The sequence below is a fragment of the Protopterus annectens genome, chromosome 3.part0 (assembly GCF_019279795.1).
Source record: "Protopterus annectens isolate FY-2018-M chromosome 3.part0, PAN1.0, whole genome shotgun sequence".
NCBI lineage: Eukaryota > Metazoa > Chordata > Ceratodontiformes > Protopteridae > Protopterus > Protopterus annectens.
In genome coordinates, this window is record NC_056731.1 from 919147137 (window position 1) to 919175037 (window position 27901).

At 41.3% G+C, this 27901-nt stretch overlaps 1 protein-coding gene across 1 annotated transcript in view; it reads right to left on the reverse strand.

Annotated features, from left to right (window-relative positions):
* ROCK1 (Rho associated coiled-coil containing protein kinase 1) overlaps positions 1–27901 on the reverse strand; it is a 4526103-nt gene that overhangs the window by 209290 nt on the left and 4288912 nt on the right. The window contains exon 30 of the mRNA XM_044065727.1: positions 14893–15154. Within this exon, the coding sequence (XP_043921662.1) occupies positions 14893–15154 (262 nt within the window). The remainder of the gene's footprint in view (positions 1–14892; positions 15155–27901) is intronic.

Below are 27901 nucleotides of genomic sequence, written 5' to 3' on the forward strand. Positions count from 1 at the left end.
TAGGAACAAATTTACTAGCCAAGCCCTCTTGCCCAGCATGGGCAGTAGCTGCTGAAGAGTCAACATCTTGAATTTTGGAACTTCCAGAAACGTATTTAATATAGACAGGTCCAGAATTGGTCTCCAGGTTTTGTCCTTCCTGGGTACTAGGAAAAGTCTGGAGTAAAATCCTTGCCCCTGCTCTTGTTGTGGTACTTGCTGAATGACCCTCATGTCCATGAGGGCTGTAATTTGTTTTTGTGCCTCTGCCCATTGATTGTGTGGCAGGTCTGGCATGCCCTTTGACTTTGGTAGAGTGTGAAAATGGAACCTGTAGCCTTGGGAAACTATGTTCAGAACCCATTTGTCTTGGGTAACCATTTGTCAACTTGATGAAAAAAGTGCTAGTTTTCCCCCTAAGGAGGCTGTCAAAAGAAAACTGCTTGGAAATGGTAGAGGAAAGTCACTGGGACTGTTTCCTGTAAGGCTGTGATTTGTCTTCTCCACTTTTGGAGGTAGGAGTACCCCATTGTTTAGGCCTGTATGAGCCTTGGGGCTGAGATCTGCCTCTGGGACGCCTGTATCTGCCTCTTTGTGGTCTGTCTGAGACCGGAAAGGACCAATTTTTAGAAGGCCAGTTCCTGCTAAACCTGGGAGGCTGTACCTGTAAGAAGTCCTTGACTGTTTGCATGGATTTTGCTTTATCCTCCATTTTAACACCTCTTCTGCTTTAGTACCAAACAAAGTATCATGCTGTAATGGTGCATCTAATAATTTTGCTTTAACATGATCTGGCAGATTTTGTTCCTTTAACCAAGCATGCCTTCTAATAACAGAACCTGTAACAGTGGCCCTGCAAGAGGCCTCCAGTGAATCATAACCACATTGCAAAGTATGCTTTCCAACTTGTTCAGTTGCATGCAATAAATCCTGCAATTCCTTGTTCTATGAACATTCAGTATTTGTCAACATTTTCTGTTTAAGTAGTGACATTAAATACTGCTGATATTTAAGCATAAGAAATTGACAATTTAAAGCGCTTACAGCCAGGGTGGCAGAAGTGTATACTTTTTTCCCCCAACTGTCTAGAGCCCTAGAATCCCTATCAGAGGGGACAGGGTATTTTTTGCAGTGGAAGCCTCAACCCCCTTGGGACCCTGAGATATAGTTTCTGGATCAGCAGCTGGGTTTTTATATAGGAATTTATGGGAATCCAGGACCTCGCAATATCTGTCTGGCTTAGCAGGTGCAGGGGGTAGAGAGTCAGAGGACAGTGCGGACTCTGAAAATACATCACCTACAATGTCTAGAACAGGTGGAATGGCAAAGAGTCTGTGCTGAGGAAGAAGCAGGAAGCCTCTGAGCCTTTTCTTAGACTCAGAATATTCTTGGCTCTCCCAGTGGAAATGCTCCCTCATAGTATGCAGTGTTTCCCCAAAAGAATAGCCCTCAAGAGGAGGGGCTGAAGGAATGGATTCTTCAGCATCAGAATTCTCATAGTGAAGCATGGATTAATCCTGCTCAGAAGAGGAATCAGAGGAAATAGATACCTGATCAGAAGAATGATAATCTGTCTCTTGCCTAGGCCTCTTATCAGGAGGGGGATGGGAGCCCCTGATCAAAGTAATTAGGTCTTCGGCCATTTTGAGCATCTGTTTTTTAGGCATGGAAGTCTGAATAGGAGAATGCTGTACTTGTTTCTTTGTCTTTAGAGCTGCTTTGGTCTTTGTCTTTGAAGATGAGGATGGCTTAACAAATAGTTGTGTAGGTCTGAAGACACCCTCAGAAGCCGATGCCTGCTCAGTGGCTCCAGACCCATCTGAGGGATTGATTTCCGAGTGTCTAATACCTTGAGTTTCCAGAGGCCCAGTCGGCTCCACATGGGAGTCGGTAGCGGCCTGTGGCTCTGAGGTAGCGGGCGCCAGGGGCTGCGAAAGCGCCTCACTGAGAACCGGTGACTGGCCTAGAAGAGGCTTCGTCATTGGATTTGGACCTTGGATGCCTATCCTTGTCCTTGCATTTTTTGTAAACTCCGGTTGTTGGCTGTTCCGCCGGCATTATATAATTACATCTCCGGATAAAGTAATGAAATGCAAAATCGAACAGACGCTTGATAGTGCGCTGGTTGAATATAGCACAAAACTGGCAGCTAGCAACATTGTGATCAGGGCCTAGGCAAGGAATACAGTAAGAGTGAAAATCCTTATGAGGTATTTGCTTCTCACAAGAAATACAATTGTTAACTTTTTCTGACATCGGTTTGGAGCAAGAAAAAGTTTCCCCAATGGGTTACTTAGCTTTAATGAAGACTTCGGTTCTGAAATTCAGATTTGAAAATCTCAGGAGTCGGACGACCAGCACTTGCGAACTGCTTTTGCTTCGGGCACTGCGCGGCAAGAAAGACTGAAGAAAATGGCGTTGGCTACATCTTTTATACCCCTGGCCCACTGACGTCAGGGAAGAGGCGACAGCAACCGAAGCCAGACCTAGACTTTGGAATTCTGGCTGAATGCGGGTAGCCTGCCAGCAGGATAACCCGAGAGTAATGACTGCAACAGTGTAACACGATGAACATCCTTAGCATGCTCCAAATTTAAATCTAAGAAAAGGGGGGTAACAATCATATGGAGAAACAGTTACCTAAACCCTGAAATAATATATAAATATGTAGATAAAGATGGGCTTATAGCTATAGTCATAATGAAATTGAATAATAGGTTATGGACGTTAGCTACGTTATACTGGTTTCCTGGTATTGGGATAGGAACAGTTAAAAAACATTTAGATCAAATCATAAATATTTCTAGAGGGAATCGAATAATAGGAGGGGATTTTAATTGTATAACTGTTTTTTCTGAAAGTACTAATAAAAAATCTCCACGTTTATCAGCTACTGCAAAAATATTAAAAAGATGGACTCGGTCACTAAAATTGATAGATACCTTTAATGTTATTGATACCTCCCTGTGACTCTCTCATCAAGATTATAGGTATGGCACTCAAACTAGAATAGATAAAATGTTTATATCACAAGATCTCCAATCAAAGATTACTTCTTTCTCAATAATCCAATGCCCTCTATCAGATCACAATTCACTAGTTCTAAAATTACAAGTAGACTTTAAACCACTACCATTCCCTAACTAGAATACCCTTGTACATTACAAAAATCAAATAATTTAAACAATGGTTAGTGAATGAACTTAATATATATTTAGATATAAACGACAATGCAGAAGTCAACATAGTAACGGTCTGGGATTCATTAAAAGCTTATATTTATGGGAGAGTAATTGGTTGGCATAAAAATAAACTAAAAGAATGGGAATCTGAGCTACAGGAAATACAAAGGAAACGTATTATATAAATAAAAAAAAATCACATTAATTTAAATCAGCACAAGAAGGAAAGAGAAGAGCTAAATAAAAGATATGATATATTAAATCATAAAACTAATTTAGCTATAGCAAGATTAAACAAACTCATACGTTACTTCTCCAAAACATTTACATAACTTGTCTGTTAAAGTCAAAATGCAGTCTAAATCTAATACTATTGCTAATATTCTATACAAAGAAAAACATAAGAAGGTCTCGGAAATAGGAGATATACTTGATGCTTTCAAATGTCATTACAATAAACATTATAAAGATAAAGATAATACAATAGAGCGATCCATTTTAGGAGATATGGCCTCTAATATTAAATCAATACCTGATAGTTTACAAAGAAACTTACAAAAACCTATTACACTCAAAAAGGTCACGGATAAAATCAATGATAGTAAATCTGGTAGATCTCCTGGAATGGATGGATTAATCTCAGAAATGTATAAGTTATTTCCCAAGAATATAATCACCTTGTTACATAAAACATTAGTTGAAATTCAAATCCATGCAATTATTTCCCCTTCATGGAAATACTTTTTAATTATACCCATTTTAAAAGAAAACAAGGACGCCAGCCTATGCAGCTCATATAGGCCAATTTCATTATTAAATAATGATTACACATTTTTTATGACCATCCTGGTAAACAGAATAAAAAATCAATTAAAAGAAATCATTAACGATAATCAAACGGGATTTATTCAGAATAGACACACACATGACCACATCAAAAGAAAATTGACTTTAATAGATTATTTAAGGAAAGACAAGCCTTGATAATATGACTTTATATTGAAAAAGCATTTGACTCCTTAAATTGGAACTAATTAAAAATTTAGAAGCTTATGTATTCCCCTCTTCTCTTTATTACATTTATTAAAAAAGTTTATGAAAATAATTTAGTTTATGTTAAATTAGGACCCTTTACTTCAGAACACATACAAGTTACGAGAGGTACTAAACAGGGATGCCCAATGTCACCCATCTTATCTGCATTGGCTATCGAACTATTGGCTATATTAGTACGAAACAATCCAAAGATAAAAGGAATAAATATATCTGACCATCTAAGATCATGCTCTTTGCTGATGATGTACTTTTAACTATTTTGAACTCAAGAGGTTTTAGATGAACTAGATATTCTGTTGGAGAAATTTCATAAGATTTGAGGACTTTGTTGTAACAAAAATCAAAATATCTTCTACTAAATAAAAAAGGACATACAAATAGACAAGAATAGTATTATAGGGGCACAAGCTACAACAATAAAATACTTAGGGATTGATTTATTTGATAATATACAAGATATAAAGGAAAATAATTATAAAAGAATTATTGAGATAATAGAATCCCTAGTGAATAAATATAATAATCCATTCTTAGTGTTTGAAGACAGACTTCAACTGATTAAAATGTTTTTTTTTCCTAAAATCCTACGTATAGTACAAGCTATTTTGTTAATTCCTGAGAGATCTTATCTTAAGAAAATAAAATCATTATTACTAAGGTTCTTGTGGTACCCAAAAAAAAAAACAGAATATCTTATACACATCATATAAGACAATGGTATCAGGGAGGAATAAATTTCCCAGACAATGAAACATATATAAATGCTTCGTTACTTAAAACGGTGATTGAATGGATTAACCCCAGTTATACATCCAACTGGAAATAATTACATACAACTATTATATTAAATAAAAATAAGCTTACTAAAAATTCTACTATTATAGATAAGAATAACATTCTATGGTATGCATTGTGTATAAATATACAATATAATATAACTAAACCAATAAAGACATATGTAATAAATCACATATATGATAATTTTAAAAAGTTTATAAATACAAACATGGAATTAAAATATTGGTTTCCAACAGTAATTCCCTTCAGCATTACTAAAACCTTTCCAGACAGAATACACAGAGACATATTCATTCACTGGGAACAGAAAAAAACTAATTTGTTGGTTCCACTGTATGATATATAATATACGATGACAACTTATAAATTAAACCCTCATGAATGGTTAATACTTCAGAATATATTAACATACTCCAGGGATCTATGTAGTATAATAAATAATTCATCCTACCCAATTGTTCCCAAATTTATAAGTAGATTGTTTGAAATTATATTTAATAATGAAAATATGAGGAATGGAACCTCTTATTTATATAAGTTAATATCAAATTACAAATTAATACCCAAAATAACATATTGGCTATTTATTACTAGAGGATATTCGATTCAATTAACCCCAGATTAAAAATCAAATATATTACTTTCAGTAAAACTAACCTATAGTTCTCAATATTGGAGAATATTTACCTGGAAATTCCTACATAGATACTTCTGAACTCCTGATAAAATCACAAAAATAAATACCGCTTGCAATGGAATATGCTGGAGATGCCAACAGTGTGATAAAGCTGACTGGTCTCATATATTTTATGACTGCATAAATATTAAACCTTTTCTGGGAAAATATTAATATTTTCTTGCAGGCAATCTATACAGATAATTTTGTCTTGACCGAAACTTTAATTTTACTGAATGTGTCTGAGGAGGTCTCTCTAAAGAAAACCAGTCTTTACGTCCTATGAACTATATTAGCTATAGCTAGAAAGAGTAAAACAAAGAAATTGAAATCTACCAAAGCACCTGGAAGAGAAGAATTTCTAAGCTTATTGAAGAAGACAGCATTAATGGAAATTAAAATCAAAGAATTAAGATTGTTTCCAAAACCAATAATTAATAATCCTTGGAGGAAAGCTTTGACATTGATTGATACTTTACAAATGGACCTAACCTCCTCTTAAAGACATTAATCTTAAGTAAATTTCATTATTTGTTTAAATTGTCATTATTTATTCTCAGATGTCAGGCTATATGTAAATATGTATATAGTTAATTCTATGGTTAATATGAATCTACTTTGTAAAAGTTTTTATTATTGTTGGTTGATAATCAAAATAAAATAAAAAAAACTTTGAGTAAAAAGAAATATTGGAATATTGCACTAGTGCAGGAAAATTTTCCAACTCCCACCACCCAAGAATTAAACTAGCAAAGGCGTGGGTAATAGTAGCCCCCATAGCCACACCTTTTTCCTGCCTGTAAATTTTGCAATTAAATAAAAAGAAATTATTCTCTAATAATATTTCTAACAGAGAACAATACAAATTCACAATATGGTTCTCAGTGTTGGCATATTTATTTAGAAAGCTTCTGATAATTTTTACTCCCTCATTCTGAGGAATATATGTAAAACGAGAGACACTGTCAACTGTACAAAAATAATGGCTGTGAAGAGAATATTCATATGTCACGGAGAAGTTCCTGATATTATCCAGAAAGTTCCACTAGTCCCAGATGTATGTGAGAAGCTTTTCAACCAAGGGATTCAGAACAGAATCTAAAAATAAGTAAATGCCCTCAGTAACACAACCTGAAGCTGATACTATAGGTCTAAAAAGGTGAGTGAGTTGGATTTTTATGAATCTTAGGGTTGTCCAAAAAACACCCTAACCTGGGATGTTCAACAACTAAATAGAACATACAGTTCTGTACTGATGTCACCATTCAAAAGAAATTCATATAAACAATTTTGTGTATAGGAGTAACTTTTTCTTATATACAAGTCAGGGTACTGAAAACTACTACATTAAATAGCTTCTGGAGAATGAATATACTAAGATTCTTCCACTCCTGACTTATAAAAAAGTGGGGACCTATTAATGCACTGGATGTAGTGTTTGTACATATATTCATGAAGGTCCCCATGAAGCTTTACAACACATGTGCTATACTACAGGGGTGAAGGAGAGGTATACATGCAACACCAAAGGAGTGGTCTATACAGGTTTGTGATGCCCAGGCTTTTATGTGGGTATGACCACTAGAAGCTTGGCTAAAAGGACTAAAGAACATGTACATGCTCTAAAGACAGCAATAATGCTCTATATAGGCACTTATTTCAGTGTGAGAAAAACAACAAATTTATTTTAGATATTTTGGAATCAGTATTGTTGAATCAGAGGGGAGGTAACTACAAAAATACAGTAGAAAAATGTGAAACTAGACGGCAGATTAAGTTGACTGCCGATAAGCCCTCTTGATTAAATGAAAAATGAAGTTATGTCCTTACCATAACGTTCCATGTGGAGTGTTCATCTCGCCTTTGTTCTTACACATGGGTGTCGGAGCCGATCCTCGGCTCCGAGTCGGCCGCTTAGCAAAGCTTTGCATCCAGAAGAAGCTCGAGACCAACCTACCTCCCACAATTCCCTCTGCCTTTACCTCAGATCTAGTTTGCAAGAAACAACACCAGATCCAGCAATAACCAAGTAATCCCCTATAAAGAATACATACGTACACACAAGGAACGTAACTAGCTCAAGCCAGTAGAACAACAGAGGGACCACTAGTGGGAGACAAACAGGCCAGACCTCTAAACCGAACATTCTTCCAGACCTGAGGGTGGGAATGTAAGAACAAAGGCGAGATGAACACTCCACATGGAACGTTATGGTAAGGACATAACTTCTTTATGTGAGAGTGTTCAATCTCGCCGTTTGTTCTTACACATGGGTAGCGTCCCTAGCTCCGTTACCCTGAGTGACTCACGGAAGAACGTTCCTGAGCACAGTGGAACCAAAAGATGCTCTGTCCCTGGAAGTCCTGTCCACTTTATAATGAGTGATGAACGTATGTGGTTTAGACCAAGTGGCGGCTGCACAAATAGTGTCCAAAGGCAGACGAGCCGCATGAGCCAAAGATGTAGAAACTGATCTAGTAGAATGTCCCTTTGGTTTGGTGGGCAAACTCTGATTAGAAGCAAAATAAACGAAGGTAATACAATCAGTTAGCCATTTGTAAAGAGTACGCTTCGTCACTGCCATGCCCTTTTTGTTGTCCGCAAAGGCTATAAAGAGTTGGTCTGCTTTTCTATGATCTTTAGTTCTATCTAGGTAGAATCTGAGTTGTCTATGAACATCCAACTTGTGCAACATATATTCCAGCTTATTGCAGTGATTTTTGAAAAATGTGGGAAGCTCAATGGACTGATTAATGCTGTTAACTGAACAAACCTTAGGGAGGAACGAAGGGTTGGTGCGTAATGATACCCTGTCTGGGTGAAAAATTAAATATGGCTGCTTAACGGAAAGAGCCTGAAGTTCTGATACTCGTCTGGCTGAAGTGATAGCTACTAAGAAAAGAGTTTTCCAGGACAAGAACTTTAAGGAACAGGAAGAAGCTGGTTCAAAGGGTGGTAACATTAGTTGGGATAAGAGTAGATTTAGATTCCAAGGAGCTGTAGGAAACCTAACTGCTGGTCTAAGATGAAAGGACCCTTTTAAGAAGGCTTTACAAAGCCTATGAGCCATAATGGGCGCTCCGTTCTCTCCTACATGGAAGTTCAAAATCACAGCCAATTGAACTTTTAAAGTAGCAGTAGAGGCCCCTTGATGAAACAGTATGGACAGGAACTCCAAAATCTTGTTTAGAGGGGCTACTAAGGGATCTAAATGCTGTGTAGTCACCCAGTAGACGAAATGTTTCCACTTACCGGTGTAAATTTTAGTAGTGGAAGCCTTATGAGAGGCTACCAGAATGTCCTGAACCGCCGGAGAGAGAAGATCAGACCTGGCTAAGTAGGGAAGCGGAGCAGCCAAGTTGCTAACTTGAGGGACAGGAGTGACGGGTGGGGAGCTCCTGACGAATGAGTCAGTAGATCTGGCACCGGGTCCAGAATCCAGGGCTCCCGCATTTGGTGAGCTTGAAGAAAGGGAAACCAAATCTGTCGAGGCCAGAATGGGGCAATGAGAATTATAGTCCGTTCCTGGTCCTTGACTTTCTGAAGAAATCTCGGTATCAGAGGTATAGGGGTGAAAGCGTGCAGGAGACCCGGGGGCCAATCATGAATCAGAGCGTCCCTGGGGACATCCCCTGGAGGGGGTAGAAGGGCAAAGTAGCTTCTGCATTTGGTGTTCATTGGAGACGCAAACAGATCGCAGTAAGGCTTGCCCCACTTGCAGAAGATCCTTTCCGCCACTATCTGGTTGAGGGACCACTCGTGAGGTAACAGGATGGCTCTGCTCAACCTGTCCGCTATGACGTTGGATAACCCCGGGATGTGCGTTGCTATCAGAAAGCGACCCGTGGATTCTGCCCATTGCCAAATTCTCATGGCCTCTCTGCACAACTGGTAAGATTTGGTTCCTCCTTGTTTGTTTATGTACCAGACTACGGACATGTTGTCCGTCTGAACTGCAATGGTCCCTAGAGGTAGAAGGGGGGAGAAGTGTAGCAACGCTAGAAACACTGCCCTCTTTTCTAGAACATTGATGTGCAGGTTGTACTCTAAACTGGTCCATTCGCCTTGGACTGTCTGTCCCTGAAAAATGCCCCCCCACCCTATCAGGGAAGTGTCCGTGGTCACTGTGGCTGTTGGTGTGGGTAACACAAACGGTCGGCCGCTGATGAAATTGTGATTCTGTAACCACCAAGACAGGTGTGCTTTGCAGGTGTTCGTAATGTGAATCTTGTGTGTCAGTGGTAACTGTTGGAACGACCACTGTGCAAACAGCAGCCATTGGAGAACTCTCATGTGTAGCCTCCCCATGGGAACTGCAATGAGGGAAGCTGACATGAGTCCCAAGACTTTCAGGACTAGTTTGGCTGGGGACTTTTTGGACAATAGTAGGAGAGATACGTGTTCTTGTAGGGAAGCTATTCTTGCGGAGGGGAGTTTTAGTAGCAAGGAACGGGTATCTAGATCTGCCCCTATAAATGAAATATGCTGCGAGGGCTGTAACACAGACTTTTCGAAATTTATCGAAATCCCTAGCTGAACACAAAGGCTGAGTGTGTAGCCCCTGGCCTGTATCAGTTGACGCTCGGTGGTGGCAGAAAGGAGCCAGTCGTCCAGATACGGAAACACCCGGAATCCTAGGCTTCTCAAGTGAGACGCTACCACTGCCATGCATTTGGTGAAAACCCTGGGGGCTGAGGTTAGACCAAAAGGCAGGGCCCAAAACTGAAAGTGGCTGGCTCCCAGCCGGAAGCGCAGGTGATCTCTGGACGCTCTGGCCATTTTGATGTGGTAATAGGCGTCCCTGAGATCTATTGAGCACATCCAGTCATCCTTCTGTAAGAAAGGAAGGATCGATTGAAGCGTGACCATCCGGAACTTTTCTTTCTTGACATATGTATTGAGATTGCTTAGGTCCAGAATTGGCCTCCAGTCTCCTGTCTTTTTTGTAACTAAAAAGAACCTTGAGTAAGTTCCGGATCCTCTTTGGTCCGCGGGGACTGGTTGGATGAGACTTTTTTTCTAGCAGCTTTGAGATTTCTATAGCTGCAGGTCCTCGCAGATGGGATGGTACATCTGGGAATCTTTTTTGTGGCAACGGGGTGAATACAAAAGGAATTTTGTAACCTCTGGTAATAATGCTTTTTACCCATTTGTCTGAAGTAAGGTTTTGCCAGGCCTGAGGGTATAAAGCTAAGCGTCCCCCGACTGCCTCCAGAGCAGGACAGTCGGGCCTCCTCTCAGGACAGTCGGGCCTCCTCTCAGGAGTGCTGGAAAGGCTTCCCAGGGATGGTATCCCTGTCACCTTGGTTCAACGGACCCCCTCTGCCGCTAGGGCGGCGTCTTCCACCTCTGCCCCCCCCTGCCTCTGGAGGGGGCATCACCCTGTGTGCCTGGGAAAGAACCCTGGGGTTTACGAAACCACATCTTTCCACCTCATTGCCCTTTGGGGTACGGTCTGGATGGGGTGGAAAAACGGACTCCGACAGCAGACAGAGTCTTTCCCTCCTGCTCACACCGGGTCAGGGTCTCCTTTACTTTGGGGCCAAAAAGAGTGGCGCCATCAAAGGGGGCGTTAGTAAATCAAAGGGGGCGTTAGTAAAGGAAGACTTGAAGGCTTCCGCAAAGGAGCACAGGCGCATCCAGGATTGTCTACGAAGAGCAATTGCTGAAGCTGCAGCCCTACTCGACCCTTCGGCCGCATACGAGATGAGCCTCATGGACGAGTTCACAATCGATGTAAGGGTATTGAGCTGTGCTGTAACCTTATCCGAGACAGCAGCATCTGTACTACCCTGGAGGGTATCTCCCAACTCTTTGACTAGATCCCTCTGTAATCTTGTGAAGTGTGTCAAGTAGTTCAGCGATCGCATGGAAAAAGTCGCTGAGCTGAAAATGCGCTTCCCATATCTGTCCATGGTCCTAGAGTCTCTGTTAGGAGGATGAACAGACGAGGAAGATTCGGACATCTCCTTTTTCGTGGCAGCTGCCACCACCATAGCGTCCACTGGAACTCCCTTAGTGAGGTATGACTTATCCTGAGGGGCAGTTATATATTTGTTAGGCTTCCTGGGAACTGGCTCCACTGTGTCAGGTGTCTCCCACGCCCTTCGAGCAATTAATTCCATCAACTCGTCGAAGGGCGGAGTGACCCAGGAGGAAGAAGTGCGAGCACCAAATGCCTTCAGCAGAACCGACTCATCCTCAGAAGAGGGTAGGGCCTGCCAATCACCTCTCTGTTTCAGGATCTCCAGGATGTCAGAAAAGGAGACATCCTCCGTAGGTGATTTTGGGGACCCCTCTGACTCATCCAAGTCAGTATCCGATGTTACGGATTCTTGTGGAGAATCTAAATGCCTCCTCTTGCACAGTCTTTTCCTCGGAACGTCATCGGGGGGGCATCCGATGAAGCCTCCGAGGAAGATGGGGCTCCCTCTGGGAGTGGCTGAGGCACTGGTGCTCGATGCTTTTGTGTAGTCATGGGTGCAGAAGAAGACAATGGACCTTTATGGGAGGGAGAAGTTGCTTCTGCTGAAGTGGTTGTCTGAGAAGACAATACCTTCCTCATAAGGTCGAAAGCCCCTGGACCCCAAGCCGAGGAATCCCCCGTTTCCGAAGAACGCGGAGGTATCTCCGACGCAGAAACCAAGGGCATCTACCCCGAGGACGGAGCTGAAGTGATCCGTGCCGAGGCGCCAAGGGGGAGAGTCGGCACCGAAACATTGGTTCGACTCTCGGTCCCAGAACCAAGGATAGATCGTCGGCTCCGCGAGTCCGGTAATGGTTCCGACGGAGTCGAGGTCAACGGTGCCGACCGAGAAAGGGACGGTTCCGGCACCAAGGGCTCCACTATCATCAGATCAACGTCTCCGGCTCCGAAGGCTGAGTAGGCTTCGGAGGAGGATCAGATGGAGATAAAGGAAGGCCTTCGAGTCTCGACACCAATTGAGAGGAGACTGCAATGAGTTTGGACAGGGCCGTGTTCTCCATTAACTTCTGCACCACACGATCTACGTCGGTGTCGGAGAGGGGCCTGGAAGACCGAGTCGAAGGAATCAAGGACGGTGCCGACCTCAACAGAGCAGGAGGTGGAAGCTCCGTCACCGGTTCCAAGACTCGAGGCACGGTGACAGACAGAAGTTCGACACTCAGCCCCGAAGTCTGTGGAACCGGTGAACGAACCTTAAACGAAGAACTTGGAGCCGATGACATGGGCTCCGAAGTCTTCGACTCCTTCGAGGATCTAGAAGCCTTTTCTGACTTGTCAAGAGCCTCCTGGAAGGCAGGCTTCAAAAGACCTCTGTCCATAAGCTTCCTGCGTTATCTGTCATGACCCTTCCACTAAAGGAATGACAAATAGAACAGTCTTCCTGTAGATGGAGAGGGCCAAGACAGTAGACACAGGAGCTATGGTTGTCGGTGACAGACATCTTCTGCCCACACTGACACCTCTTAAATCCTGACTTAGCTTTCTCAGACATTCTGTAAGAAAGTACTGTACACTATCACAAAACACTGTCAAATCAGGTTAGTAAGTCACTAGCAATAAAATTGCAAGTATCAAAATCCAAGTTTAGTAGTAGTGGGGTAGGCCCTAAGGTAAACTTAAACTATATATATATATATATATATGTATATATATATATAAACTATATATAATAGAAAAAGGATGACCAGACCACACACACACACACACACACACACTAAATATAAGAGTCAAGAATCCTAAAAATTTTCAAGAAAATTTTCTAAGAAAAAAGTTATCTTATCTTCCCAGTTGGTCTGAGCTGTTCAGAAACGATGCGATCGGTTGCAGCGGCAAACTAGATCTGAGGTAAAGGCAGAGGGAATTGTGGGAGGTAGGTTGATCTCGAGCTTCTTCTGGATGCAAAGCTTTGCTAAGCGGCCGACTCAGACACCCATGTGTAAGAACAAACGGCAAGATTGAACACTCTCACATCAAACATTAAATGTTTTCTTAGCGAGAGAAAACTTACTATCAAATAAAGGGTTAATAACTTCAGAAATTGTTTTTATTTTTAAGTGTTTGATTGTTTTATTGGAATTTTAAATTCATTGGTTGTGGATATTTTAATCTGTATAAAAGCTGCAGATTTTTATATATGAATATTTTCTGAAGAAGTCATTTCTGACAAAAGCAGGTATTAAATCTGTATACACTAAAAAAGTGGTACCGTTATCCTTAGAGTACCTAGCATTACAGTGTTTGATTTTAGTTTGTATACAAGATATAACCCATATAGCAAAGGCTACTGAAGCAGTGAACAAATGATGAACATCTACAATTTCTTGAGTTATAAATCACTGTAGCTTCAACTAAGTGCAACAAATACCTGCAGCTCATTAAATCTTCCCCAGAAAACACATCTGCAAAGGGGCAAGTCCCTCCAGACATCATGCATCCCTTCCCCCATATCCCTTACTTAACTTCATAGCTGCACATCCACAAAGCAAACAGGAACTCAAAAAGGAATCACTTGTGCTCAACCTTGTTTCAAAAATTTCAGTCCAGTGAAACATCTCAGCATCCTAATACCTGTATATTCCTGTGTGGATTGCTGCACTGTTCTACCACAGACTGCAGAGTACCAACCTGCGGCCTGCCCTAGTCTTCATGTTATCTCCCCAACCCCAGTTCTGAAGCTCTTTTGTGAAGTTGGATAAACATTGTCACGATGCTGTCCATCTAAGGAATGAGGGACATTTCTGCAACCCCCAGTGCTGTTTTTCACTAGTGCTCAATGACTTAATGAAATGGATTACATACTGTACTACACTGTTGTGCTTCAAATATTCTATAAGGGTGCACAGTGGTCATCTGATGAATCAATTATGCAATGTGATGCCACATTTGCATTCTACACTACATCATTCCACAATCAAGACAGCAGCTCTGAATAAAGCTGTGCATTCCCTTCCAACAGCAGCAACTATGCCAGAAAAAATAATGCCCAAAAATTGTGCTCTTAGGTCTCGTACTGTTTTGCCAAAGAATACTATTAAGCAATAACTACAACTACATGCAAACACAGTTCAAGATCATACTGCATACAGGAGGCTTGAAGGTTTCTATACTGGAGTACAAAAGGCTGAGGCAAAAATAATGGTTTTCAATACTTACTAATTTGCTGTACGAAAAGCAATTTAATAAGTCATAACAGGTAAGACTGCATAGTAACATACCTTTACAAGGTGCAATTAGTTCTTCATTCTTATCCAAGTGATCTTTGTGACACTTAACATGACATCTCCTGCACTCAAGAGCAGGCGGGGGCTTAAAGACATGCCAGAGTGGTTTGGCACAGGCTTCACAGTTCGTTGGAAAATGGTAGTACGTAGGAATAAACTCATGACCTTTGTGATTTTGACAATTTGCCTTTTCAGCTGGCTGTATCTGTTCAACTTCTATATCTTTTCTACTTTCCCCTTCATTGGCATACAGGATCTGTTGGAAAGGAAAAACAAAACAAATCACATATGCACAGCACTGAAATATCTCCTCACAACATTTTTCAGTTTTGCTTCTTTCTTACCATATATCAAAGGAACTAGTTAGTGAAGCAGCCTGAAGTGTTTTTTTGGCCAAGCCAGTCAAATGTGGATGGCATGCTGGCAGTTTTCTATTTTTCTCCCAAAGTTCCTAGGACAAGCACACAGGTAAACAATAGTGCACAAGCTTCTATACACCGCCTTGTGGCTCTGTGTACAAAACCATAAGCTTCTAAACACAGTCTTGTGTTGTGTGTGCAGCCTTGTCTGTTGCAGGAGAGCAAAAGAGAGATTTGCTACATTTCTAAAAAGACGAGTACATTACAGTGAATCCACAACAACAGATAGCTGGTCTTTGCCTTCTCTATGTGCACTCAACCCCTGCTTATACCAAACCCCAGATGAAGCACTAGAACCTATAAAACAATCTGAAGCTTTGCTGTTGGCATTTATGCAGGTGTGCTGCCATACTGCATCAGGTTAGACAGCAATGAAGAAAGTTGCTCTGCAAAGAAATACTTTCAAATCCTTCACATACAATATAAACTGCAAGAATAAAATCCTGCAGTGGTGAAGTATCCAACAATAATAATACAGTGAAGGTAGAAAGTACCCATAACAATAACATTTTATATATATATATATATATATATATATATATATATATATATATATATATATACACACACACACACACACACACACACACACACACACACACATATATATATATGAGAAGTCATCACTGCAACAAACAAATCATAACATTCCTGGTCTTACCTACCTTCCTTTCGCTTCTTAAAATTCTATTGAAATTTTCTCGAAAGTGGCTATCTTTGCTTTGCCTTTGAAGGTGCTGAAGCAGGTGGTGCAAAACGTCCACAAATGAAATGTGCACTTTATTTGGGCGGCACAGTGGTGCAGCAGTTAACGTTGTTGCCTCACAGCAAGAGGTTCTCCGGTTTGATTCTTGGCTAGGGTGCCTTCTGTGTGGAGTTTGCATGTTCTCCCTGTGTTCGCGTGGGTTTCCTCCGGGTACTCCGGTTTCCTCCCACATTCGAAAGACATGCATGTGGAGCATTTCCTCCCCGGGCCTCCGCTGAAAACAGGCTCTGTGGAACCTAGTCGGACATTCCCGGTCAACAAAATGTTAAATAAAAAAAATAAATTATTTCTTCAAATCTGAAAGCCTCACATAAATGCGCCATTCTTCGGTAAAATTCCAGTGCTAAGGCGAGCATTACGTACAAGAGAATTAAAATGAAAAGCAGTTTATCCAAGCCTTCTAATCGTAACAGGAACTATGATCAAGTTACCACACAGATGCAAGGAGAGAGGGGAAGCTTTAGCACTACAGTAACCTTTCCTGCAAGATTTTCTGTTAAAGTAATGTATCCACCTGTACTAACTTCTTTGAGGAGGGTCATGGAACTGCAAATCTAGGATCCAGGTAAAATCTCAATTAATAATCTACAGTACAGCCATGGTGTTAACTACTTTTATCCATACATTGTGCTTACAACTTACAATGTTTTGTGAAAATGTAATATGGAATCCATATGCAGATTCTAAAATGCGTGTGGAAATGTAACTGTTTCAGTTGCAGTTGCCCTAGTGGATTGTGCTTGAACAGTTCCTTGCAAAAGTTCTTTACAATTAACATAAAATAAAGTAAGCTAGTTAGTTAAGACAGGCCTTCACTCTCATTCCTAGTTGGCAGATGCAACAACCTCAAAAAAACAAACAAAAATCTTACAGGCGACAAACAGTTCAAAGGAGGTCAAGATTCATTTTTCCCACCTCAAAATGAGGTCCCTAGAAGGAATGGTAAGCTTCTAGTCTATTCACACCTCCAGTTAAGAGACTTAATGACTTTTTTCCACTAGCCTCAAAGTCCTCCATAAACACTTGATATGCTAGTTTCATCTGTAATATGTCATAATACGAAGCAAGGGTCATGAAGCATTTAAACCTTCCACATGTAAGCTATACCAAACATAATCTTGCATGGGATGACTTCCAAGATGGTTGCACATTTAGTAACAGCTTAATTCCAGCTCTCCCACTGTGAAAACAGAAACTTAGCAAAGAAAGCCAATGGACCTAGATTTCTGAGTAAATTTCAGTAACTGGCTAGTAAGTGCACTGCCTGGATGCCAGGAAAAAAGAAATACAGAGGACCTGAAGGAAAATCAGCTACAAAGGGGGATGAAAAATCACTGACTGGGAAAAGTACTGTAGCTGTTCAGCAAAAAGCAGTGCAAGCTCCAGACAAAGTGCAAGGCAATTGCACACAGAACTGACTATAATAAACGAAACACTGATGAGGATATGAGCTCGAACAATAAAAGGCTGGAAAAAATGGAAGACGCTTTAAACAGATATTCAGATAAGGTGATAAAACTGCAAAACTCAAGAGGTTGAAATGAAGAAAAGGCTGGCTAAATATGAGACTGCACAAGAAGAGATGTTTCAAAAAGTAACAGAATTAGAGGAGAGTGCACGTAGGGAAAAACTGAAATTTTCTGCTGTACCCAAGAAGATGGAAGGAACAGACTGTATTAATTTTATAAACACACAAATAAGCAACTGGACTGGTATTCCATAACAGGAATTGTTCACTGAAAGGGCACATCCTGTGTATGCTCCAAACTTGGTTATGAGAAAACAACCTAGACCTTTAATAGTAAAGATGCACTCTTACCAGCAGAAAGAGCTGATTCTGACAAAACTGTGGCAGAAGGAGAAATTATTAAAAACGGGAGATCAGTAGAGTGTTTCTGGAGAATGACTACTCATTGTACAGCAGGCAGAAGAGGAGTAAATGTATTTCATTATTCAGGGAATGCCGAGAAGCAGGAGTGAGAGTCAAACTGCTGGACCTAGCTATCTTCAAAATATTTTCCCTGGAGGAACAAAATAATGTTTTGATGAAATACATGCTAAGGAAGAAATACAAATGTTTGTTCAAAAAAGTGAGCTAAGAGACAGAAGGAGAATCTGCTTTTTTCCTTCTGGCAATAAAGACCACAGGGAAAGACTGTGCAATTGAAACCTTTTCCACTGTTTCAATGGAAAATACTTGAGAGAGGGAAAAAAACATAAGAGTTGACTAAAAGAATACAAAATTATGTTGGAAATTAAGCAGACAAAGGATTTAGGAGACTGATGTGAACAGGAACAGAACAAGAAAATCTGGAAATATTGGACTTTCTTGGATTCTGTTAAACTTGTAGGAGTTACTAAAGCATAGCCCCTTACTTTATGTCATTAATGTTTACAGAATAAAATCAGTAACTTGGAAATTGACAAATACAGGATATCTAACAAATAATTATATTTGTAAAATGTGACAGACAAGAAAATCTGGAAATATTAGAAATTTTTTGGACTTAGCTAACCTTGTAGGGGACTCTAAAGCATATGCCCTTCTTCATGTCATTAACGTTCAGAAAAAATATACAAGGAGAGGGGAAGAGGAGGGAGAAAGTTAACCAAGTAAAACATTTTTTTTCTGAATACCACTATTTAAATGGTGCATGATTTTCTTTGCATGTTATAAAGCAATGTTTTTTCAGTTATTTTTAAGTGCAATGGGGATAGTAATGTAAACAGGTGCTCTTGTTCTTTTTTATTTATTTATTTTTTTGTTTGTTTCTCCCTTCTCCTCTCTCCTTGTTCAGTTTTAGAAATGTAGACAATGCAATATAAAAAGTACTGGTTAAAAAGAGTATGACAAAAGAACAATTAATGTGCTTTTTTCAGTCTTGCATATAGGAATGACTGGTTTAAGGACATCAGCTTAATCTAGTAACACGTTTTAACAGAAAGCAAGTAAATGAAAAAAATACTGCATATTATAAGGGACGTTTTCTAGTAAATATCTTTGTGTCTGGTTCTCCTGTGTCTAGCAGACAATCTGATACAGAGAAATGGCTTGGAGAAAATGTTTTCTGAAAGCATACAAGTGTTTTCCTGTCTGAGAGAGCTATAAAGATAACACAAAGTCAACTTTCTTTAAGGTTATATCTCAAGTTCGTGTGTGTGTGTGTATGTCTGTCTGTCAGTTTGGAACATCTGCTCCTATTAGGAGGGTAAAACTTCAATATTTGAATATGCACACAGTTTTGTATGTTGTTAAGTTAATACCTTTTAGGGGGTATTGGGGTGTGTGTGTGTATTTTTGAGGGTTTTCAGTAAAACAAAAATTTCTGTAAGATGTGACATAGGCTCAAATGGAGATAACAAGAAACAACTGTATAAAAGATTACACTGCCAAACAGTACATGCATGCAACACAAAAGCTGGAACTAAACATTTAACATAAAAGTGGGAATAATTTATCAATAATATGATGCTTTCTATAATGTCTTAAAACATGAATGGTCTCACAGATAAATACAAAAAAATGAGCACTGAACTATATTAAAAATGTAGAGTCCAAACAGCTATGCTACAGGAGATACAATTGGAAAGAAGTGAACATGTGAAATTGATAAAGAAATGTTTTCAGAATGGTTATTTAGCAGAAAACCTGGGGCACAGGAAGAGAGGGTTACTAATATTAATTACAAGAGGAGCTCCAAAAGTAATAGAAGATGCTAAAAAAGACAGTAATGGTAGATTGTTAGTATTAAGGGGCTAATAGCAAGTGAGGAGGATTACATTGGCATGTATTTATATTCCACCGAAAACTGTTATAATGGAGATTTCAAAAATTCTGGGAGAATTCAGCTTTTTGCAAGAAATATTACTTATAGGTGGGGACTGGAATGTTACTTGCAACAGTGAAGATGTCTTTGGGGGACCCAAAAGGAAAAATATAACAAAGGAGGGTAGCTTTTTTAAGAAATTTATGAAAATATTTGGCATGGAAGATGTGAATTCAGTACTAGGAGGTTGGGGTGAATTTACATATTATTTCCCAAGATACAAAAACTGGGCTAAGCTAAACAGAATTTACATTTCACAGGAACATGTGCATTTAATTGAAGGTCTTGATACACACCCAATAACTATCTCAGATTATGTGCCAATAATAACTAAAATAAAAACACAGGGTAATGAAATAAAAATGAGACAATTGCGCTTTTCCACCTATCTGCTGAAAAGAGAGGAATTTAAGAAATGGGTAGTGGAAATTATTCAGGAGCTATTAGAGAAGATATAAATTTCTTCAGAAAATATAGCTTTGGAGTGGGATAAAATTAAAGTGGAGTTTAAAAATTGGGTGGAAATAAAAGAAAGGGAGATATGGTTAAGACGCAACAAGAATTATTTAGAGCGACTGACAAATATTAAAGTATTGCAAAACAAGGGGAAATCTCTCAGAACAAGAACAGGAGCAACTGCAGAATGCTAAACAGAAAATAAAGGATTACCTTGATATTATGCATGAGTTTAGAAAGATTGCCGTTAAGCAACTGTTTTTTTGATAATTGATAACTGTAGTGCACAAAAACTTTTAGCACAATGACCAAGGCAACAGAAAGCAGAAAGGGCTGACATCAAGCTTAGGGAACCTATAAACAAGGAAGATAACAAGGGATCCTGTAGAAGTATTAGAAATATTTCAGAAACTCTATGAAAGTCTGTATAAAGCAGAGAAATATGGAGATCAAGAACTGGCACAAATGGAAATGTTTAAGGAAAAATTAAATATGCCAAGGTTGGAGCCAGAGGAGGCTCAATTACTAACGGTCAGGATAGGAGGAGATGAGATAAAGTATAAAGTACTTAGGAGTATGGATTAAAAAATGATTCTAGTGTGGCAGCTAAGGATATGCGGGAAGGGACTAAGAAAGAAGTTATGTACTCACCATAACGTTCCATATGAGTAGTTGGACTTCATTTGTCATCAACCAGTGGGTATTCAAATCCGGATCGGATCTGAGACTGCCACTTCACCAGCTTCTGATCCAAGCTCCTCCCCTTACCCATAACACCCCTCTGTTTCCCTCTTTCCCTCAGATCGAGTTTGCTGCACCATAAACATAAGCCCAACCCAATGAGACCTTACCACTAAAGGTTCTTCCCAAAACCTGAAGCAAGCATGAACAGGAGAGCTGCAGAGGCACCCTCTCCTACATACCACAATAGGATAATAATGATAAAGTCAGGGACAATAGATGACAAATGAGGTCCAACTACTCAGATGGAACATTATGGTGAGTACATAACTTCTTTATCTGAAGTAGACTTCATCTGGTCATCAACCTGTGGGACAGAGTCCCCAGCTACCAAACACCTGGGTGGCCCTCATGGAAGGATATTCTGAAGCACCGTGGAGTCAAAAGATGCTCTATCTCTAGATATCATGTCCAGTTTGTAATGTGAAATAAAGATGTGAGATGAGGACCAAGTAGCCGCAGAACAAATATCATCCAAAGACACCCTGGACCAAAAAGCTGCAGAGGTAGCCATGGACCCGGTGGAATGTGCTTTAACTTGAACCGGAAGAGAAATGCCTTTGTCGGCTACACTCTAAGAATACACTGGGAGATCCATCGAGCAACAGTCACTTTCGACATTGGTTTGCCCAGAAAAGGGCTAGAGTAAGAAACAAATAACTGATTGGATTTGTGAAAGGCCTTAGTTCTATGCAAGTAAAACCTCAATTGTCTACGTACATCCAACAAATGCAATTTATATTCAACCTGGTTTTGAAAATTCGGAAAGAAAACAGGAAGGTTAATTGTCTGGTTAATATTGGTTTACGAAGCAACTTTGGGAAGAAAGGATGGATTAGTACATAAAGAAACCCGGTCCTAATGGAAAAATATGTATGGGGCTTTGACTGATAGCGCCTGAAGTTCCAATACCCTCCTAGCTTAAGTAATAGCCACTACGAAGGCTGTTTTCCAGGATAAAAATTGAAGGTCTACTGATGCTGTGGGCTCAAATGGTGGAGAGACCAGAGCCTGTAAGACCAGGTTGAGGTCCCAAGGAGGTGAAGGATCCTTCACCGGGGGTCTTAAAAGAAATATACCCTTAACAAAGGTTTTACAAAGTCTACAAGTGGCTAGAGAAACCATGTTTATCACCAATGTGGAAGTTAGAAATGACAGCCAGTTGAACTTTCATAGTAGAAGAGCTAGTGCACTGATGAAATATATTTGCCAAGAATTCAAAAACTGCCGGGACCAGGGCTGTGAAAGGATCCAGGTCCCTCTGACAGGCCCAAATAGAAAAAAAATTCCACTTACTACAGTAAAGCTTGCTGGTGGATGATTTGTGAGCTGCCATCAGAATAGACTTAACTGGTGAGGTTAAACTGGGAGTCCTAGGTATCAAGGGAAAGTACAGTTGTGTACACTTAACATAAATGTAGATGTTCAAGTGTATTCACTGTTGCAGTCATCACACTTGGGTTATGCTGCCAGGGGTAGCCCTCAGTCGGCCCAAATACCAGAGGCATAGTATTTCTGCATCAGTTGCTGTCGCTCCAGGACTGACGTCAGGTCGTCGGTGATATAAAAACAGGCATCTGATGCCATTACATCAGTTTTTCTTGCCCCAAATGTCAGGAGCCCCCAAATAAGGAGCTAGGTTATGGTGGAATTACACCACCAGTAGAAAGTAAATACCAACTAGCCCTGTAAAGAGAGAGGAAGATAAGGGGATGGAGGGTGAAAAACCAGGACTGAAACAGTGACTACACTAGAACATCTACATTTATGGTAAGTGTACACAACTGTACTGTGTTCTTCATGTTTCACTGTTGCAGTCGTCACACTTGGGTTGATTCAGAAAGCTGAAGAATGGGTGGAGGCAGTTAAGAAGAGTTGTGGCTGGCTAGTATGCCATGCAGGACTGCGGTTGCAAAGCCTGCCCTGGATTTGGAAAAGATAGGCAGGTGGTAATGCTTGGTGAAGGTATGAACAGAGCTCCATGTTGCAGCTTCCAGGATGTCCTAGTGGAATGGGTTCTGACCACCTGTGGGGGTGGTTTCCCATGGTGTTTGTAACAGAAATGGATACAGTGTGCTATCCACTTAGAAATGTTTTGTTTTGATATGGTCTTGTACTCTGCCCCTGGTGCAAAACTGACTAGTAACTGGTCAGATTTCCTAAAGGGCTTAGTCCTCCAGGTAGAATCTGAGCCGTCTGTGCACATCTAAAGAGTGCAGGATCCTTTTCCACCTTATTTTGAGGTTTAGGGAAAAAAGGGGGGGCAAATGAATAGATTGGTTGAGAGCCACACTGGATACCACTTTAGGCATGAAAGTTGGGTTAGTCCTGAGGGAGACCCTGTCAGCATGAAAAATTATGAAGGGCTCCACAGCCATGAGTGCTTGTAGCTCAGACACTCTTCTAGCCGAAGTGATCGGCAGCAGCAAGGCTGTTTTCCAAGAGAGGAATTTTAACTCTGCTGAAGCTGCAGGCTCAAAGGGTGGTAGCGTGAGCTTTTCCAACACAAAGTTAAGGTCTCAAGCACGGGAAGGGTCTCCTTCTGGGTGGCCTTAAGTTGTTAGCCCTTCTAAGGAACTGCTTGATGAGAGGGTGTGAAAAGAGAGGTGGCTCTGTGCTGTAATGATCAGAGATGGCAGAGGCATGGATTTTAATAGAAGAGAAGGATAGGCCTCTATGACGTAGGTCTGCAAGGTAATCCAGGATGAGAGGTAAGGAGGGCTGTGTTGGTTCAGCTCCTTTAAGCCTGGATCCAGGAACAATACATTTTCCACTTGTCAGCAATGGATTTTCTAGTGCTGGGTCATCTGGCTTCATGTATAATGTCCAGGAACTGCTTGCTTAGGCTGGCCACTGGAGGAAAGGTCAAGAAATAAGCCAGGCTGCCAGGTTCAGGGTCTGAAATTGTGGATGCAAGAACACTCCCTGCTGCTGAGTGAGGAGAGTTGGAGTTTGAGGGAAGTGCCATGAAGGCAACGGTGACAGACTGCGCAGTAGTGGGTACCAGTGTTGGCGTGGCCAGTCTGGGGCAATCAGGATTGCCCTTGGTCTTTCCTCCCTTATATTGAATAATACCCTTGTAAGAAGAGGTAGAGGGAGAAATGCATAGATTGAGAGGTTTGCCCATTGGAAGGATAGGGCATCCACTTTCCAGGCCTTTCTGTGAGGTACCCTGGTGCCGAATCTGCTGAGCTGGTGGTTGTTGTGGGAGGCAAATAAGTCCACCTTTGGGGTACCCAATTTCTGGGTTATGAGGCTGAAGGTGTTGTGGTTAATTGCCATTCGTGTGGGTCTAGGAGATTTTTGCTCAAGTTGTCTGCCAGAGAGTTTTGGTTGCCTGGCAGGAATTGTGCTAAAAGGTGAATATGCATGGCTGAGGCCGTGTTCAAAAGTGGCATGGCTAACCTGCAGAGTGGGTAAGAGTAGGTTCTCCCCCTACTTATTGATGTACCACATCACTGTGGTGTTATCGGTTTTGATTAGTAAAGGCCCCGCAGAGAGTAGGGGTCTGAAAGCTGTCAGAGCGTGCTTAACGGCTAGCATCTCTTTTTGGTTGATGTGCAGATGAATTTGATTTGTGCCCCAGTGGCCCTGAATGCACCTGCCTTCCAGGTGTGCACCCCAGGCATAGTCTGATGTATCTGTGGTTAGGGTCTGGGCAGCGTGGGGTTGTGAAAAGGGAAGTCCCTTGTTGTGGTTGCATGCTGCTGCCTACCAAAAAAAAATCTTTCCTTAGATAAGGTATCATAAGTGTAACAGTTTCCAGGTCCTGAGAATGTTGACATCAAAGGCTCGAAGTACCACTGAAGTTTCCTTATATGCAGTCTGGCATATGGAATTAGTAGAATGCAGGAGGCCATGAACCACAGAGCTTGCAGGATTTTCCTTGCGGATAACTGGGTTCTGGTGGCCATTTGAGAGAAGCAGCCTGTCAGATAGGCTTCTTTTTCTGGAGTAGGGAATGCCATTTGGGATGCTGTGGCCAGGCCTGCTCCCAGGAATACAATTTTCTAGCTGGGGACTAGTTTGGATTTCGTTTTGTTTATAGTGTTCCCCAGTGAAGTCAGCAGGCCCTTTACAAATGTCAGGTGCTGCAACAGCTTTTCCTGACTGACTGCCTGAATCAGGCAGTCGTCTAAGTAGGAGTAAATTTGAATATTTCTTTGTCTGCAAAAAGCAATGGCTGGAGCCAGGCATTTTGTGAAAACTCTGGAAGCAGTGGACAAGCCAAAGGAAAGTGCAGAGAACTAATAATGCATAGAGCCTGCCCTGAAATGTAGATATTATCTGCAAAAGTCTTTGACTGGGAAGTGCACATAGGCCTCTTTTAGGTCTAGGGTTGCTAACCAGGCATCTTTGGACAGCATAGGAAGAAGCTGCTGGAGGGTGAGCATTCTGAATTTTGGTACCACCAGGAAGGTGCTTAGAATGCATAGATCTAAGATTGAGCTCCTGATGCCCTCTTTGCTGGGAACCAGGAAAAGTCTGGAATAGAAATCTTGGCCTATCTGGTCTGCAGGGACAGGCTGACTTGCCCTCATGGAGAGCAGGGAATTAATATGGTTTTGTGCCTCTGCCCACTGGTTTGGAGGAAGATCTAGGAACTTTTTTGGGGTTGGCAGAGTGTGACAATAAAATTTGTACCCCTGAGACACTATGCTGAGGACCCATCAATCTTTGGTGATGGAGGCCTAGTTTTTTGCATGGGAGGCAGGTTTTCCTCTTAGGGGGACAAGCAGGTGGTCAGAGGTAAGAGGTCAATTTGAAAAGGCATTGTGAATTCTTTCCATAAAGGGGTGGCTTAGCACTCCCTGTTTTGGAAGTGGAGGTACTCCATTGTTTAGATCTCTGCATTCCCTGGGACTGCTGTCTGGGGGGATCTGCTTCCCCTAGGTCTAGTCTGAGAAGGCCTTGAGGGGCCTGGAAAGGACCAATGTTTTGAGGGGCAATGCCTACTGAATCACGGAGGCTGGACTTGCATAGACTTAGCTTTTTCTTCCATCTTTTTAAAATCTCCCCTGTTTTGGTGCCAAACAGATTGTCTTTGTTCAGTGGTGCATCTAATGGTTTTGATTTGACATCGTCTGGCAAGGTCAAGCATGCCTTCTAAGTACAGAATCTGCGACTGCTGCCCTGCAGGATGCTTCTAGGGCATCAACCCCACATTGCAGGGTATGCTTAGTAACTTGGTTTGCAGAATGCATAGGCTCCTGTAATTCTTTATTTTCTTCACAGTCTGGGATGGTAGATACATTTTGTTTAATTCATTTAATAGTATGTTGCTGGTATTTCAGCATGTGGAACTGACAATTTAATGCTCTAACGGCAGGAGTTGCAGAGGTGTATACTTTTTTACCATGTCTAAAGCTCAGGAATCCCTGTCTGAAGCGGTGGGATTCTTAGCTGTGATTGCTTTTATTCCTTTAGGTCTTTGGGAGATGACCTCTGGGTCAGCAGTAAGATTTTTGAAAAGAAATTTGTGAGAGTCAGGGACTCTAATACCTGTCAGGTTTTCTGGGAGTACGAGGCAGAGTATCAGGAGTTAGACTGGATTCCATAAAAACATCATCCACAACATCCAGCACAGGAGGAAGAGCTAAGGGTCTGTGCTGTGGTGTCTTTCGGCTTTTCCCAGTTAGGGGTCGCCACAGCGGAACTCCGGTCCGCTAATGATTGGCAGTAGAGTTTTTACGTGCTGGCTTGTCAGGCCTAATGCACAACCTTCAACAAAGGAACGCCCGTTCACGCATGTCGCCACACAGAAGACGTTCTAACTGAGAATCGAACGGGCAATGTCTAACTGTGAGTCTGTGCTGTGGTAAATCTAAAAATTCCCGGAGTCTCTTTTTGGACTGAGGATAATCCTGGCATTCCCAATGGAAATGCACTCTCAAGGTATGTAAGGTTTAACCAAAAGAAAAATCCTCTGAAGGAGAGGCAGAAGGAATGGATTCCTCTGCATCTGAATCCTCATAAGTAGGATAAGGGCATCTGAGCTTGGGTCATCGTTTTTTTGGGGCGAAGATTGTACCCTGGGCCCTAGAAATTAGGTAGTTTTAGAAAGAACTGAAGAAGGGAAAGAAGTCCTCAGTTTGTGTCAAATAGCGGTAGTGCGAAGAACTTCCTCGGAAGCCAGTGTCTGCACAGTGGCTCCGGACCCATCCAAGGTAGAGATATCCACAGGTTCCATAGTCAAAGAAGAGTCTTGTGGCATACCTGACTCTGAACAGGTCTTGGTAGCGGCATGTGAACCCAGAGAAGCGGGCATCAGGGGCTGCAAAAGCGCCTCACTGAGTACCGGCGACTAGCTTAACGGAAGCGTCATAGGCAGTTTTGGACTCGTGGTCTGTCTCTGTTTTTATCCTTACATTTTTTCGGAGATCAGTAGTCGGATGGCTTACCAAAGCCATTTTGGAATACAGAGAACTAGAGCGAAAGTATTTAGCTACGATAAGGGCCCAACGACGTATAGTTCTGGTGTTGAACAAAGCCTAAAACCAACAGCGAGGGATGTCGTGGTCTGGGCCTAAACAGGTGACGCAGTAAGAATGGAAATCTCGGTGTGGTATTTGCTTTCCACAAGCGAGACAATTGTTAACTTTTTCTGACATCAGTTAGAGCAAGAAAAAAGAATCCCCAACGGGGTACGTAGCTTTAGAAGACTTCAATTTTGGAAACGAAAACTCAGGTAGCGGCCAACCGTCACTTGTGTGAACTGCTTCTGCTTCGGGCTCCTCGGCAAGAAAGACTGATGTAATGGCATTGGCTGTGAGAGCAACCGACGCAGAAATACT